The sequence below is a fragment of the Octopus bimaculoides genome, chromosome 25, assembly GCF_046866305.1.
Source record: "Octopus bimaculoides isolate indiv1 chromosome 25, ASM4686630v1, whole genome shotgun sequence".
NCBI lineage: Eukaryota > Metazoa > Mollusca > Cephalopoda > Octopoda > Octopodidae > Octopus > Octopus bimaculoides.
Window position 1 is genome coordinate 35,123,881 of NC_142952.1, and position 16,422 is coordinate 35,140,302.

Sequence of the window (16,422 nt, forward strand, 5' to 3'; positions counted from 1 at the left end):
TTCTCCATCTCCCTTTTAAAGTGCTCTAATTGCCAAAGAAAATCATAAAGAATGTTAATAAATCCACAATTTATTTTTTACTTAAAATGTTATTTGAATTAATCAGTGCAGTCAGCCATTTTGCTACTCGGCTGTTTAAAGAACCATCGCTCTCCGTAAGTCGTACTTACTTCATCCTGAACACTAACTGTTTTGCCCACGTCTTCTCATTTCAAACAACCTGGCCCTACTTGCTCACCCTCCCTCCCTCCATCTTCCTTTTTGTTCCCCTCACATTATTTATTTCCAAGGCGTACGAGTGGCTGTGTGGTAAGTAGCTTGCTTACCAACCACATGGTACAAGGTTCAGTCCCACTGCGTGGCACCTTGGGCAAGTGTCTTCTACTATAAAATTGGCAATCATCTCTTGCAGCTGTTTCAATTCAGACCCTCATAAAAATTAATCAATTAAATTAAAAATTATTTGAAATTCGAATCTCTTCAGAGGTGGGGTAGATAAAGATATATGAAATAGGTGTTCAATAAACGGCTGCAAATCGTTAACACACACAGAAATATACATACACAACAGACTTCTTTCAGTTCCAGTCTACCAAATCCACTCACGAGATTTTGGTTGGCCCGAGGCTACAATAAAAGACACTCGCCCAAGTTGTCACGCAGTGGGACTGAAGCCGGAACCATGTGGCTTAAAAAGCAAATTTCTTACTACACAGCCACACCAGCGAGTGTGTAGTATATATATATATATGTATGTGTATGAGTATATATAGTGTGCATGCGTATACATAAGTGATTAATACGTGTCTATACATACCAATTCTGTTTTTTTTTTAATTAGTAAACTTATGGAAATATATCGTTATTTAAAACATCTTTTAAAACTCAATAAATTATTTGTTATCCTTGCGTTAGTCTGATATTGAGGTTGATAAATAGTTTTCTACAGACTGGAATGTTTTGGTTACTGTTTATCCCCATATTATTTAAAAGTTTATTTATACATACATATATATATATATATATATATATATATATATATATATATACACACATATATACGTATATATATATGCATAAATATATATATATATATATATATATATATATATATATATATATATATATATATATATATATATATACGTATATGTGTATATATATTTACGTATATATATACGTATATATATATATATATATATATATTTGTTCATATACAAACACACATTGTACATGTATATACATATATATACTTCTATTCTTTTATATATATACCTACACTATACATACACATGTGCGCGCGCACACACACACATATAAGCAAATTGCAAACAGTACTACACTTTATAATGGATCACTATTACCGATATAACTACTCAATTACTCAGTAAGTCATCGACTCAATTACGCCATTGTTCCTTACGATATTTGCTGATTACACCGGCGACCAAATGTATTTCATGAGACTTGGAAACAACGACACAATTTTCTCCTCGTTTCTGAATGACTTAAAGGCGGGAGATGGTACAGCCGTCAGAGTATTGCTTAACAACTATTACTCTTTACATTCTGAGTTCGAATCGCAGTAAAGTAAATTTTCATTTCAATTTTTTCTGAGTCGGTAGAATACTACTATTTTGTCAGTTGCGACGATACGGGTTCCAGTTGATCCGATCAACGGAATAGTTTGCTCGTGTAATTAACGTACAGGTGGTTGAGCATTCCACAGACACACGTACCCTTAACGTAGTTCTCAGGGAGATTCAGCATGACACAGAATATGACAAAGCTGGCCCTTTTGTAATTACTGGTACAACTCATTTTCGCCAGCTGAGTAGACTGGACCAACAGGAAATAAAATGTCTTGCTTAAGGATACAACGCACCGCCGATTATCGAACTCATAACCTTGCAATCATGAGCCGAATACTCCTAACCACTTAGTCACGCTCCTTCATTGAGTCGAAAGAATAGAGTATCATTGAAGTACAGGAGTTCTTAGAATCGGCTGTACCCCCCCCCCTCCACCGCGCCAATATTTCAAAATTCCTGGCTTTGTCTTTTACATCTGAAAGCATTTCTAAGTATAAGAATTGTCGGTTGGCAGTGTGGTTAGTGTGGTCTCACGGGGCTCCAGATCACTCACATGGCAAAGATGACCAGCACCTGAATTTCAAAGGGGCCAGCCTTGTCACACTGAATCTCCCCGAGAACTACATTAAGGGTACGCGTGTCTGTGGGGTGCTCAGCCACTTGCACGTTAATTTCACGAGCAGGCTATACTGTTGATCGGAGATCAGTTGGACTGCTCGTCGTTGCAACCAACGGAGTCCCAACACACACACACACACACACACACATATATATATATATATATATATATATATATACATATATATAGATATAGATATATAATGCTTGAGACTGTCAGTAGTAATCGATATCATAATGAAACGATATTAACAATGTCACCAACCGCGTCGTCGTCATCATCATCATCATCACTGTAAATATCACTATCATTATCATCATTTTTATTATTTTTGTCCCCCCCAGCATCATCATCATCATCAGTAGTAGCAGCGTCACTAACATTATCAAAATTGATAGTATTTATTTCCCGGCATGCTTTGCCAAAATGTCTAATTGAAGAGAACGTTTACTCTAACCTCCCACCACTACTCTTTCGACTTAGTGAACGACGGGCAGCGATAATGAGATGAGACGGGGGAGGGGAGATGAGGAGGGGCGCTTGACGATATGAAGGAAGTAGGAGGAAGGGTGAAGGGGAGGGAGAATCAAAGGTGGGGGTGGGTGCTGGCACGTCACGTGTCATGTGACTGCGTGGACGTAAGTGTAGGTAGAAAGTACTATGTATGTATGTGCTTATATATGCGCTTGTATAGTGTTTGTATACATGTATATTTGTATATGCGTGTATAGTGTGTATGTGCATGTATACGAGTACATATATTCATGCACTTGTCTGCATGCATATATATACATGTGCGTATGAGTGTTTGCATGCATATAAGAGTGCACCAGAATGTGTGTATATTTAATTAAACAAGTATGTTCGTGAGTGTGTGTGTGCGTGCGTGCGTGTGTACATGTATATATGGAAGTATCACCAATGATGGAATAATTCACTCGATCGAATAGTTTAACCCTCATCTTCGATAGCGACGAAGATCCATCATCACCGTCTCATTGGGGTTAAGATTTGTTCAGACCAACGTTATTCAGTCGCCAGAAATGGGGGGAAAGTGTTGTTGTTGCTAGTATTCTTTGCATTCCTTTTGCTTACTGCTGTTGATCTGCTTATTGGGGGGGGGGGGGAGGTCGATGGCATTGCTATTCTTGTTGTCATTTTCCGTTATTCCAATTCATTCAGCTGCCAAAACTGAGTAGTACCTGTAATTCAAAGGGTCAGTCTTGTCAAATTATGTGACACGCTGAATCTCCTTCAGAACTAAGTTAAGGGCACGCGTGTCTGTGGAGTCTTCAGCCACTTGTACACTGATTGCGCGAGCAGGCCATTCCGTTGATCGGATCAACTGGAACACTTGTCGTCGTAACCGACGAAGTGTCAGCTCTTGTTGTTATTGGTGCTGTTGATTTCGTGGATCTCGGCTCAATTCCGCCACGGTCGAGCAACAAATCTATGACTAAACCGTTTTCCAACCTTGACCATCCTGTCTTTTAAGAGATTTAGGATTACATTGGTTAATGTGTCTCATCATTTGCTTTGTTATTTTTTCTTCTTCTTTTTTTGCAATAGTATGTTGGGAGTCGGCTGCTATTTTTAGCAGGTCGAACGAACACGTAGATGCAGTTTGGGTCAAGGTGTCCACATTGAAACTGGAGAAGAGGAGGTGACGGAGTAGGAGGAAGAGAAGAATAAAGCAAGGAGAAGAAAAGGGTGAAAGGGAAGGAGGAGGATTAAAGAAAAGGAGGAAATAGAAAAGGTGGAGGAAGAAGGAGTCCAGAAGAAAAGGGGCGAGGAGGAAGAGGAGCAAAAGGAAGAAAGTGGGACTTCTTTCGAATGTCCAATCGTAACGAAGGGTCTACGTCTTTCCTGACTCCTCCCCTCTGTACACACTCTTATCCTAACGCTGCTCCCTACCCCACGACCGAATAAGGAGCAGGAGATGTCTTAGTTCGATAGGGGCCAGTGAACAGAGCAAGTTGAGACAGGTTGCTTGTCCGAATTGCAAACTGGTGCAATTAGGGCATAGGCACAACAAACCTAGATTATATGCAGTAACATGCACGGACTGGCATAATTAATTAGAGATTCTGTCGTTTGTTGGAGAGGAATGGTTGGGTTAGGGTTAGGGTCCGGGGGCAGTGGTAAGGCCCAGTGGCTGAGAGGTGAATTCGTGAGAGTGTGGGTGGGTGGGTGCATTGGTGGATTTTGTACACTCTCTTTCCTCCCCCTTTCTTTCTCTAACTCTCTCTCTCTCTCTCTCTCTCTCTCTCTCTTCTCTCTTGTATAATAAGACAGAATTGGGTGGGTGACTGGCATGGTGAGGTAGACCAAGGCAGCAAGTTATTGTGTCAGGTTCGGCCGAGGTTTGGGGGGGGGGGAGAGAAGCGAATTGTGATCGTTGAAGGGTGGAATATAGAAATGGGCAGGATTGGTGATGGGGTGGGGTGATGGCGGTGGGGGTTGGTGCTAAAGTACATATTTTGGAGAATTTACTAACAAGCTGTACCAAGTTTATAAACAACGTTTATACACAGATGCACACCCATAAAAGTATGCATGTAACTACATACGTGCATACACAAATAGATACGCAAAAACCCACACACACACACATGGAAAGAGACACACTCAAAAACACTTAGACATATACACACACACCCACGTACGGACATTATGTGTGTTTGTATGTCTATGTGCGTGTACCTGTGTGTATGTATATACACACAGGCACAAACGTGGGCATGCAAACAAATTTGCACACACACACACACACACACACACACACACACACACACACATACGCAAACGCACACATACAGAGAAAGATAAACTTATATCAGCGTATAAATATACACGCATACACACAGGTAGGCGTTCGCTCGGGCACACATACATACACACGTATGGTATCTGCGCGCGCACACACACACGCATACACACAACTTCACAAACGCACACGTTTATGCGCACACACTAACATACACACACGCACATTCACACACACATAAAGACACAGCTACATACGCCCTATCAGTGATTCGAGATTTCCTGATCAACGTCTGCTTCGTATTTCCGTTATTATTCCAATTTGTTGTTGTTGCTGTCGTTGTTATTGAAATAATCGTTTGATAATGAAGTAATAAGAAGTAGAAGAAGATCATAGACAGCATTGGGGGGTTCTAAAAGACCCAGTTTTGGATTTTCCGCCATCTTTAAAGCCTTCAGTTATAGGAGGTTTTTACGTGTGAGGCGGAGATTCAAAGAAAATTGAAGGTTTTGGCAACTTCTTAACAAGCTGCTGACAATTTCTAAAGCATGGCATCCACACAAACACACACGCAGACACACACACACACACCTACACACTTTCATAGAGACACACTCATTCCTACAATTATACGCAGTCATTTTGTTATGAGACGTTTTCATAAGTTTGTATTTGAAATAAAATGGTGCTTGATAATGAAGCTATAGAAAAGACGAAACGTTGTAAATAGAAGGATATTAAAAGCCTCACTTGCAAGTTATTTCTAAGAATTTCGTAAGAAGAATTGGTGGAGTTCTGACCATTTCCAACGTCTCTGCGATTGGTAGGCGGAAAGGTGTGTGTGTGTATGCTTGGATAACGATTTGGGAGATTCGCTAAAACGTTGCACAAAATGCTTTATGTTAGTCTTCCGGGTCAATACATTTTGAGTTCAAACAGAGCCGGGGCCTCTCAGGATTTGAGACCGATTCTTCACTCACACACTCTCTCTCTGTCTCTCTCTCTCTGTCTCTCTCTCTCTGTCTCTCTGTCTCTCTCTCTCTCTCTCTCTCCCGCTCTAGTGACTTCTAACGAATCAATATCAGTTATGTTTCTAAAGACGAAATTTATACTGGATGTAGAAGTAATGAAAATAACTTTTTGTTTACTTCGCTGAGTATGTGGCACAATAATATCCAAGTACGAAGTCTTCGGTAATACAAACGTAAAAAAAGAATAAAAATGAATTTACCGAAATCAATTTGTACGCCAGTGAGAGGTTGAAGAACAAGACAACTAATTTAAAGGTCAAACAAAAGAACAAAGACACAAAAGATGACTTAATTAAATTGTTTTTCATGGGTTAATTATAAAATGTTTAAATTATCAAATATGTTGTTTAACTTACAATGATTATAAGCTGTTTAGATCATTTTAATAACTAATGAGTTGTTTAAGTAATTAAATAATTATGTGCATCAATTCTATAAAGAATTTAAAATTACTTTATCAAACAGTTATTTCACATCATTGCAATCAAAGTGTTTATTGTACAAATGTATAATCGATTTTCCGGAACCATTGGTTCCGAAGCCTTTCCGGTTAACTGGTTTTCCCCAAACCAAGAGTGGTCACCTTCGTCGACACAAATATTAAATGAATATTTAATTTACTTAAATAATTAAATGAAATAGTGAAGGCGCGTGGCCTAGAGGTCAGGCTGACGCACTCATGGTCACTATACCGTGGGTTCGATTTCCAGACCGGACGGCGCACTGTGTTCTTGAACAAACTCCTTCGTTTCCCGTTGTTCTTGTCCCACCTCTTGATCAAGGGCGGGAGGGGTGAATGTTGGCCTGCTCGTCTAGCCAGCGGGGCGGCGTCATTTGAAGGCGAAAATAATGCATAATACATAGTGACCAGCAATGTGCCACAGCGTCTGATAGTCTGGTCTGTCACGTGAAATAAGATACAGGTAACTGTACATTAGTGCGGACTATAAGACCATTAGATTTCAGGATTTCTGGACCGTTAGATTTCAGAAGGTCAATCCTGTGCCTATATTGTAAATGAGAGGATTTATTTAAAGGACAAGTGTTTAGGACACTGTGATGTGAATGCGTTTAATAAACTGATAGTAAACTGATCGACCGTTTAGAACACTTCGTTGTCAACCTGATTAGAGTACCTATTGAAATATCGAAGTGTTTAGAATAGTCACTAACATGTCAATTTATTCAGGGCACTAAAATAACAACGTTTTTTATAATATTCACTTAACAAGGTGTTTTGAATACTTATTAAAATAGCAATGTGTTAAGATTAATTATCAAAATGCCAACACGTTTACAAGCTGTTTGTAGCAGTCATTTATATAATAGCTTGTTTAGAATAATCAAATTAATAGCAAATTAGCAATCCATACAATTTATAAATACTTAAACATTTAGCTATTCATTTATTATCTAGACTTTTAATGTCTTATTTGTTGTTTGTAAAGCTGGAAATGATAACCTGTTGACATCAGTTTGATAAGCTGTTTAAAACAGTTTAACAAGATAGGGTTACTAAGAAACGTTAATAGTGTCGGAAGGCAAATAGCTGGAACAAATACACCTCACTGGGCCCTCTAACAGTTCCATAAATTCAGCCTACCCCCATCAAAATTATTGGCCATGTGCCAAAATTATTATTATTATTATTATTATTATTATTATTATCGCACCAGGTGAAATGTTTAGTGGTATTTCGCTCGTCACTACGTTTTGAGTTCAAATACCACCAAGGTCGACTTTGCCTTTCAGCCTTTTTGGGTCGATAAAGTAAGTGTCAGTGAAACACTTGGATTCGATGTAATCGACGAGTCCCTCCCCACACAATTTCAGGCTTTGTGTCCATAGTAGAAAAGATTATTATTATTATTATTTACAATATTATACACTTACACGCAACGTTTCACATTTTTAATGTCATTTCACAAAATATTCAAACAATTGAAATGCTTTGAAGGGCAAACAGATTGTGATGGAGGAATTAGATTTTATCTGAGTCACAGAGAAGAGATTCTCCAAGGAGGCTGAATCCATAAACAAACACATTTCTGAAATTATAAGCTCTTTGACAACATTTCTACTACTTCCAGATCCATGTCTAGCGGTAGTGGAATATTTACCATTCTCTCCTTCCATAATTGTGGAAGGAAATCACCATTATATCAAACTAATGAGTAAAGAGTTAGTCTACTTACTCAAATGATAAACTGTTTAGATCGGGATGTTTATGGTACTGCGCCAAAGTCTTATTGCTGCCAACTGGAACAACTATTTTGTCGATCACGTGTAAAACTCCATTGTCTGCTACAATATCAGTCTCCAACAGTGCAGCACCATTCATGTAGTACATCTGTAGAAGAAAAAAAAAAGAAACATACAATTTATTCAAAAGCTGAGATTGTGAAAAGCGCTTACAGAAATATTTCCTTCCATCAGGTTTGTGTTCAACAACGAAATTCTCATTGAACCAATAACCGTTTTGTTTATTCTGTTATCGTTGAATCCATCGATTCTAGATCTGATTACATGTATTTCCCAAAAAAAAACGCTGTCTCACAGGTGCACCCAGGGATTTACGTTAAGGGCATCCATATCTGCGGGATATTCAGCCACGTGCACGTTAATTTAACAAGCATGGAGCGAAACGACCAAAGGATGCCCACTGTGGGAACGCAGGAGGTCTTCGTCTTCGGCGTAAATGTCCAAATATTATCAATATACCACGTGATTAAGTAACTGAGCAAATAGAAATATTTCGATAGATCGATTCCCTTATCTGTAAACAGGTGTCACGAAGTGGTTATCAAAAGTTCACCATTGTCATAAGAATGGGGTTTTAAAAAAAAAACGAAATAGTTGAGAGTGTTCATTACGTAGACGGAGATTGATTTCGTTGTATTCCCGAGTTGGTTTCATGTTTTCCTCGTTTTCAAAGCGCTTAGAGGAGAAGAGAAAAAGAGAGAGCGGATGGAAGAGAGAGAAAGGGAGAGTGAGAGGGATATAAAGTGTGTGTGAGAGAGAGGGAGGGAGGTGGGGGGCGAGCGATGACAGAAATGGTCACACGGATCATTAAGAGAGAGAGAAAGAGATAGAAAAAAGAAGTGGGATGATGACAAAGATGATCTCACGGATCGTTCTGGTGTTATTGACCGCTTGATACACACGTAGCTATTTTCATGATGTTCAGTGCTCCCCACCCCCACCCGCCACTGAGCTCGTCCACTTCGACTGACACCGCCCATCACCGCCGCCACCATTTCCGAAATCCCAACGGCATTATGGAACTTATTCATCATGACAACTAGAGACGACACGATATCAACATGATATAATAAACCGATATCGTCATCACGTGATAATCATATAACATTTATTATTGAAACACACGTGGTGATTACCAATGATGGCGTGACTAAGAAACAGACAACCCACCCTCCAACCCCCAGCATGCCCCTCCCCCTCGCTTCTAATTGATTTCCATTATGACCGTTAAATATCACTGAATGTTCTGCTAGAAACGTCAGAGATCTTATAATTATTATTATTATGATTATTATTATGGCCACCCGGAATACTCGTTGGCACGCCTGGCCAAATGCTTGGCGGCATTTCATTCGTCTTGACGTTCTGAGTTCGAATCCCGTCGAGGTCGACTTTGCCTTTCATTAAGTACGCAACTGGTACTTAATTTATCGACCCTGAAAGGATGAAAGGCAAAGTCGACCTCGACGGAATTCGAAATCAGAATGTAAAGACGGACGAAATGCCGCTAAGCACTTTGCCCGACGTGCAACAACAATGACAACGAGGAGCAGTATGAGTGTGTATAAGAGAGAGAGAGAGAGAGAGAGAGAGAGAGAGAGAGAGAAGAGGGTGGTGGACGGAGTAGAGTAAAGGTGTAGAGAGAGAGAATAGGGATGTATTGCAATAGTACAAGACGATGATGTGAAGAATGTAATATGGCTGACTTAAAGTTAAAATGGATGAGTATATCTACAGGGCAACACCAGCAATATGGAAACAAAAGGATAATAATAATAATAATAATAATAATAATAATAATAATAATAATAATAATAATGATAGGTGACACAGAAAGCCTTCACAGCCAGATACAGTGGAAAGCAGAGAAGCAACAACAACAACAAGAGACGCGAAAGAAATTACTCCGAAGAATGATGGACCAAATCTTAGAGTGTCTCTAATCTAATCTAATCTAATTAGTGATAATCAGGCCGACAGGATGTGAGTGCGTGTGTGTGTGTGTGTGTGCGCGCGCACGTACATACACATGTTCATATGTGTGTGTGTGTATATAGACACATGTGTCTATATATATATATATATATATATATATAAGTGTATGTGTAGTATATCTAAATTCGTATATATATATATATATATATATATATATATATATATATATATATATATAGGTGTGTGTACATATATACACACCTTGGTGTGTGTGTGTGCATGTGATTGCATGAACTAACATATATGAATATACGTATGTATATATTTACATTGCATCATATATGAAAATATATATGCGTAAATAGACAACTACACACACACACATACATACATAAACGCCTATGTATGTATGTGTGTGTGTATTTACACAGGCACTCACAGAGACAGATATGTGTGTGTGTGTGTGTGTGTGTGTGTGTGAAGAACACCCCCACCGCACCGCCACCGAGTGTATATAACCAGCCTGGGTTTATAACAATGCAATGTGACAGCTAAAGACATTAGATTTCGTATTTTCGTTCACTGACTCTTTTACTAAGTACTCACCATTTCCAAAGACACGATTATGGTCCATTTACCGCTTAATTCACTCCAACAAGCAACGCAAAAAAAACAAAAAACAAAACTCCATTCTATTCTCCAAATTCTTTCTCTTATCTACGTATGTATGTATGTATGTATGTGCGTATACGTATATATACGTGTGTGTGTGTGTGTGTGTATTTTGAGTGAGTAGTTGTTGTTGCTTTTGATGTTGTTGTTGTTCCTGTGGTCGTTATTGCTGTTGTAGAATGTTATTTTCATCATTATACACTCGCCTTATATATATTATGTTCGTTCTCATAATCACTTTTTCTTGTCAATCTGTCACTCAGTACACTTAGGAACGCCCGCTCACACACAACACTTACACACACACACATATATATATATATATATATATACATATATATATATAGAGAGAGAGATACACACACAAGCACACATATAAACGTATATATCTGTAAACACAGAGACATACATGCATGCACATATGCAAAAATATACAGAGAGGCATGTACACGCACGTGTTCATCAATGCATATATACAATTGGATACGTATACACACACACAAATACTTATATAAAACCGTTTCGAGCAAAATGCTCATTACCAAGGAGTGAACAATAACCATCGTTGGTGCTAACGATCTCCGTGCGATGTTTAAAAATAATAATAATAATAACAATCTTTACTATAGGCACAATTTAGAGGGGGGGAGTCGATTAGATCGACCCCAGTACACAACTGGTTCTTAATTTATCGACCCCGAAAGGATGAAAGGCAAAGTCGACCTCGGTGGACTATGAACTCAGGACGTAAAGACACACAAAATACCACTAAGCATTTCGCCCGTTGTGCTAACGATTCTGCCAGCTCGCCGCCTTTTGGCACAAGGCCAGCAATTTGTGTGAAAGGGGTAGTCAATTACAGCTACCCCAGTACAAAACTAATTCTTTTATTATTGACCCTGAAGGGAAGAAAGGCGAAATCGGCAACCGCCGACATTCGAACTCAAACATTAAGTCGGAAGAAATATCACCGAGCATCTTGTTTCAGCCATTTGACTGCCGCCATGCTGGAGCATCGTTTTTAGTCGAACTAATCGACCCTAGGACTTATTCTTTGTAAGCCTAGTGCTTGTTCTATCGTTCTCTTATACCGAACCGCTAAGTTACAGGAACGTAAACATACCAACATCGGTAGAGTAAAAATTGGAATCAAAGGGATCCATAGGTAAAAACTGGTTGCGAAGCACTGCTCTAGTGTATGGAATGAGTGGAACTCAGCTGTTATTTCTCGTTGTTTGTGCGACCGTGTAGAGGCTTCCTTGTTGGCTCACAACGGAAGAAATCGATATTGTTGTTTTTTCAGCCCTGGATTAATCCAGTTCTATCACATGATCAAAGACATTCCAGCCGTGACCATCTTGTTTTCCTTTATGTATCGTGGACGACCATTAGCCCTTATTTTTTAAGCGGTATGGTTTCAATCGAGAGCGGATCGAACTTCAGTGGCTGGGAACAAGAAGGAGCGGGAGGAGTAGGAATGAAGAAGAAGAAAAGTATAGAATAAGTTAGGGGAGATGATGATGACGATGATGCTGACAATGGTCATGATGGTGGTGGTGATGATGATGATGATGAGGAGGAAATATCTTGATAAAACTGAACAGAGACAATTTACGAAACCGAAAACGCCATTAACAACAACAACAACGATGACGACGATAACACATCGATGGACGTCACATAGAAAAATCAGGGAACGGAGAAGATGCAGCATCACCTACATCGCCACCACCACAGACACTAATATCATCATCATCATCATCAACACGAAAACAATGAATGCTTCTCGGTTTATCAGATCTGACACAGAAAAAGGAAGAGAAACACCAAAAATAACAATAGAAATAATAATAATAATAATAATAATAATAATAATAATAAAAATGATAATAAAAATAATAATAATAATAATAATAATAATAATAATAATAATAATAAAAATAATGATGATAATAAATAAAAGCCGAAAATCAGAAAAAGGGAGTAAAAGAGCCCTAAAAGCTTATCTTATTTTGATCCTGCATATTATAGCCTTAAACATAATGTAGGGACTCGGTTTGGTCACTAACAGAATTATGAGGTTCTTCTTGTCTCTCGGTCGCCGCCATGGAACTAGAGAGGGCTGGGGGTGGCGGTGGTGGTGGGGGTGTTGGTGGTAGTAGTAGTGGTAGAGGAAAATGAGGAGCAGAGAGAGAGAGAGGTAGTAATGGTATTAGTGGTTGTGGTGGTGTTGATGAAAATGAGTTGGTGGCAGATCAGTGATGGTTGTGATGGGGATGCTGGGGCAGGTGGTGGTGGTGGTGTGGTGGTAGTGGTGGTGAAGATGAGATGGGGTCGTGGGGATGGTGGTAATGAGCGAGGTGAGGATAAGGGTGTAATGGCGAAAATGACAGAGAGAGAGAGAGAGAAAGAGAGACAGTGTTTAGGTTGTAGTAGCGAGTGGCAGTCATAATAAGAGATACATTGGTGGGGTGGGGAAAATGAGGGGCAGTGGGAGGTTGTAGTGGCAAAAATGAGAAGTAAAGGGAAAGGGTCAGGGGAATATAATAGGGGATGGGCGTAAATGAAATGAGACGGAGGGACTGCGCGGCGGTATTAGTGGTGGTGGTGGTGGTAAATAGATGAGGTTTAGAGGTGGATGAAAACGAAAGAGGAGGTAGGGGTTAAAAGAGAGGTAGAGGGAATAGATAATGAGAAGCTGAAATTGAGATAAGGGTGTCCATTGGGGTGGTGAAAATACGACAGAGGTAGTTAAGAAGGGTAGAGAATATTTGAGAGAGGTGGGGTAGAAAGTAAGAGAAATACAAAGAAGAGAGAGCAAGAGAAATAAAGGTGAGAAAGAGAGAGAGGAAGCGAAAGAGAAAGAGAGAGTTAAAGAGATGGTAATAGATATATAAGCAGATAGATAAATAGAGAGCGAGCAGGACAGGTAGGTAAGAATTATCACCACCAAATGGATAGAGAAATGAAGAGGTAGAGAGTGACAGGAAGAGAGGATGGGAGACAAAAGAAAAGGGAGATAGAAAGAAAGAAAAGCAAGAGAAACAGTGAGAGAGAGAGGTGATAGTTATAGATAGGGGTGGAGAGATAAAGAGAGGTGGGCATGACAGGGAAGGGAAATAGATGAAGATATGATAGAGGGAGGAGGGTTAAAGGAGGAGGATGGGAAAAAGGAAGGAAAAATGGAGTGAGAGAGAGAGAACATAGCAAAAGAAAGAGAGAAGATGTGAGGAAAGAGAGAAGATGTGAGGAAAGAGAAAGAAATAATGAAAAAGGAATAGAGAGAAAGGGGTGAAGGGGGAAGAGCGGGAAAGAAATATAAAAGGGTATTTGAGATAACGATAGGTGGAGAGGGAGGTGACTGGTGGCGATGGGGAACGTTTGAGTTGTGGTGGTGGTGGTGGAGGTAGGCGGGTATTGTATTGGTGTGAATTGTGATGGTTGTGGTGATGGTGACGGTGGTTGTAGTGATGGTGGTGGTGGTGATGGTGACGGCGGTTGTAGTGGTGGTGGTGGTGGTGATGGTGACGGCGGTTGTAGTGGTGGTGGTTGTGGTGACCCTTTAGGAGCATCAAATGGTGACGGTTTTAGTTGTGCTAACATTAGTTGCTGTTGTTGGTACTGTTGTTGTAGTGGCCTCAGTGTTGGAGGAGGCTGTGGTGACAGTGGTAGTGGATGTTGCATTAGTGTGAATGGTGGTGAATGGCTGTGGTGGTGGTTCTTACGACAGTCAAATGGTGACGGCAGCTAATAATGGTGGCAGTTGCAGTGATAGTTGTTAGTGTGGTGGTAGTGGTGGTTGTCTACGTGGTGTTGATGGTAGCGATGGTGCTAGTATAGAAGATAAAAGAAAGCAAGGAGTGAGGGCAGTGGAGTTAGCCTTCATCGTAGAAGGTTAAATCAATGGATAGGGAAGTGAAGGTAGATGGATGGGTAGGTAGGTAGGCAGGTAAGTAGGTAGGTAGGTATGAATGTAGATAACTAGGTAGGTGGCGGGTAGGTAAGGTGAGAGCTTCCAAGGCTCTCTACAAGCCAGAGGTGCCATTTACGAAGCTGGAACGATGTTCCGTTCCTTCATTTGATTGTGAAATGTTGTCGGACAAAGAGGAACATTCTTTGTGTTTCGTGTATTTATTTATTTATTGAGTGAAGGTGTGAGGGAGTGAAGTAGAAGAGAGAGAGAGAGAGAGAGAGAGTGACAGAGAGAGAGAGAGAGAGAAAGAGAGAGAAAGAGAGAGAGGGGTAGAAAGGACAGAGGAACTGAATGAAATCCGAAGAGAAAAAAAAAGAGGTGAGAAGAGATAAAAGACAGAAGAAAGATGGGGGTGTTGTAAACGGAGAGAAAAATACATTATCTCATCAGAATTCCGAGCTGTAGCCCATATTATCGCGATCGATTACATATCGATGTCAAAATCACCATAATTCTCATCATTAACAACATTGCCACTTACAGATCCATCGTCATCGTCACATCCGCCGCCGCCGATATCGCCATCGACGTCGCTGTCATCGTGACCAACATCATCGCTGACATCACGCTAATGGTGATCGCCACAATTTGTTACCATTATTAAATTCTGGCAGAATCGTTAGCACGCCGGGCAAAATGTGTTCTGAGCTCCAATTCCGACGAGGCCTTTCATCCTTTCGGGATCGATAAACTAAGTACGATTTGAGAACTGGGGGTCGATGTAATCGATTATCCTCCACCGTTCAAAACCAAAATGGCTCTGTGCCAAAATCTGAAATCCTTCTCATTTTGTGGCCAAATCGTTAGAGTCGGACAAAACGCTTAGTGAGATGTACAAAAGTACGAAAATTTACATCCTTGAGTTCAAATCTTGCTGAGGTCAACATATCATTCATCCGACATGGGTCGTTAAAATACATCAAGTGTGTGTGAATGAATAAGTATGTGTGTGTGCGTGTGTATGTGTGTGTGTGTTTGTGTGTGTGTGTACTCTGTGCAGTTCCCAGTCAACTTGGTATTCATAATACATTTAACTTTATTCTTAGCATCATGGCTGACATGATGGTTGTGTTGTTATTCTTAAACTTGCTTTAACAAAATGACTTTAATCATACCTGTGTGTATGTGCGCACGCACACATACACACACACACACACGTGTGTGTCCATATGAATAGATGAGGACGCTTTGAATTGATGCAAACTAAACATGAAAAATGCCGCCCGACTGCAACAGGGAGACATGCCTACAAAACGTTTAGAAAATATCGCTCTGCGGCAGAGACAGGATATCTAACGCCTACGAACATGCAATAGTGTCGGAGCCATGTTGGTTATATATCACGCTGTGTCAAAGATATGTTACATTAATATATTAAAATGGCGTCTTGCGAGAGAAACGTTAACTAAACAGCAAATGATGTCTGCTGCCGTTTGAGAGATGTAACGAAAAGATTCTTAAATTTTGAATAAAGGCATTGTAGGGTTACTATATTCAAATAAGGGCCATGGCATCCGCAGTAAGACTTGCAACTGTTAGAAATTAATGGGAAAAGGAAATGAAGAAAATAC

General features: G+C 39.9%; 1 protein-coding gene across 2 annotated transcripts in view; it reads right to left on the minus strand.

Moving 5' to 3' along the window:
• LOC106867589 (periostin) overlaps positions 1 to 16,422 on the minus strand; it is a 1,103,508-nt gene that overhangs the window by 370,473 nt on the left and 716,613 nt on the right. For both annotated transcript variants that reach the window (XM_089342140.1, XM_089342139.1), the window contains one exon: positions 8,205 to 8,359. In XM_089342140.1, the coding sequence (XP_089198266.1) occupies positions 8,205 to 8,359 (155 nt within the window). The remainder of the gene's footprint in view (positions 1 to 8,204; positions 8,360 to 16,422) is intronic.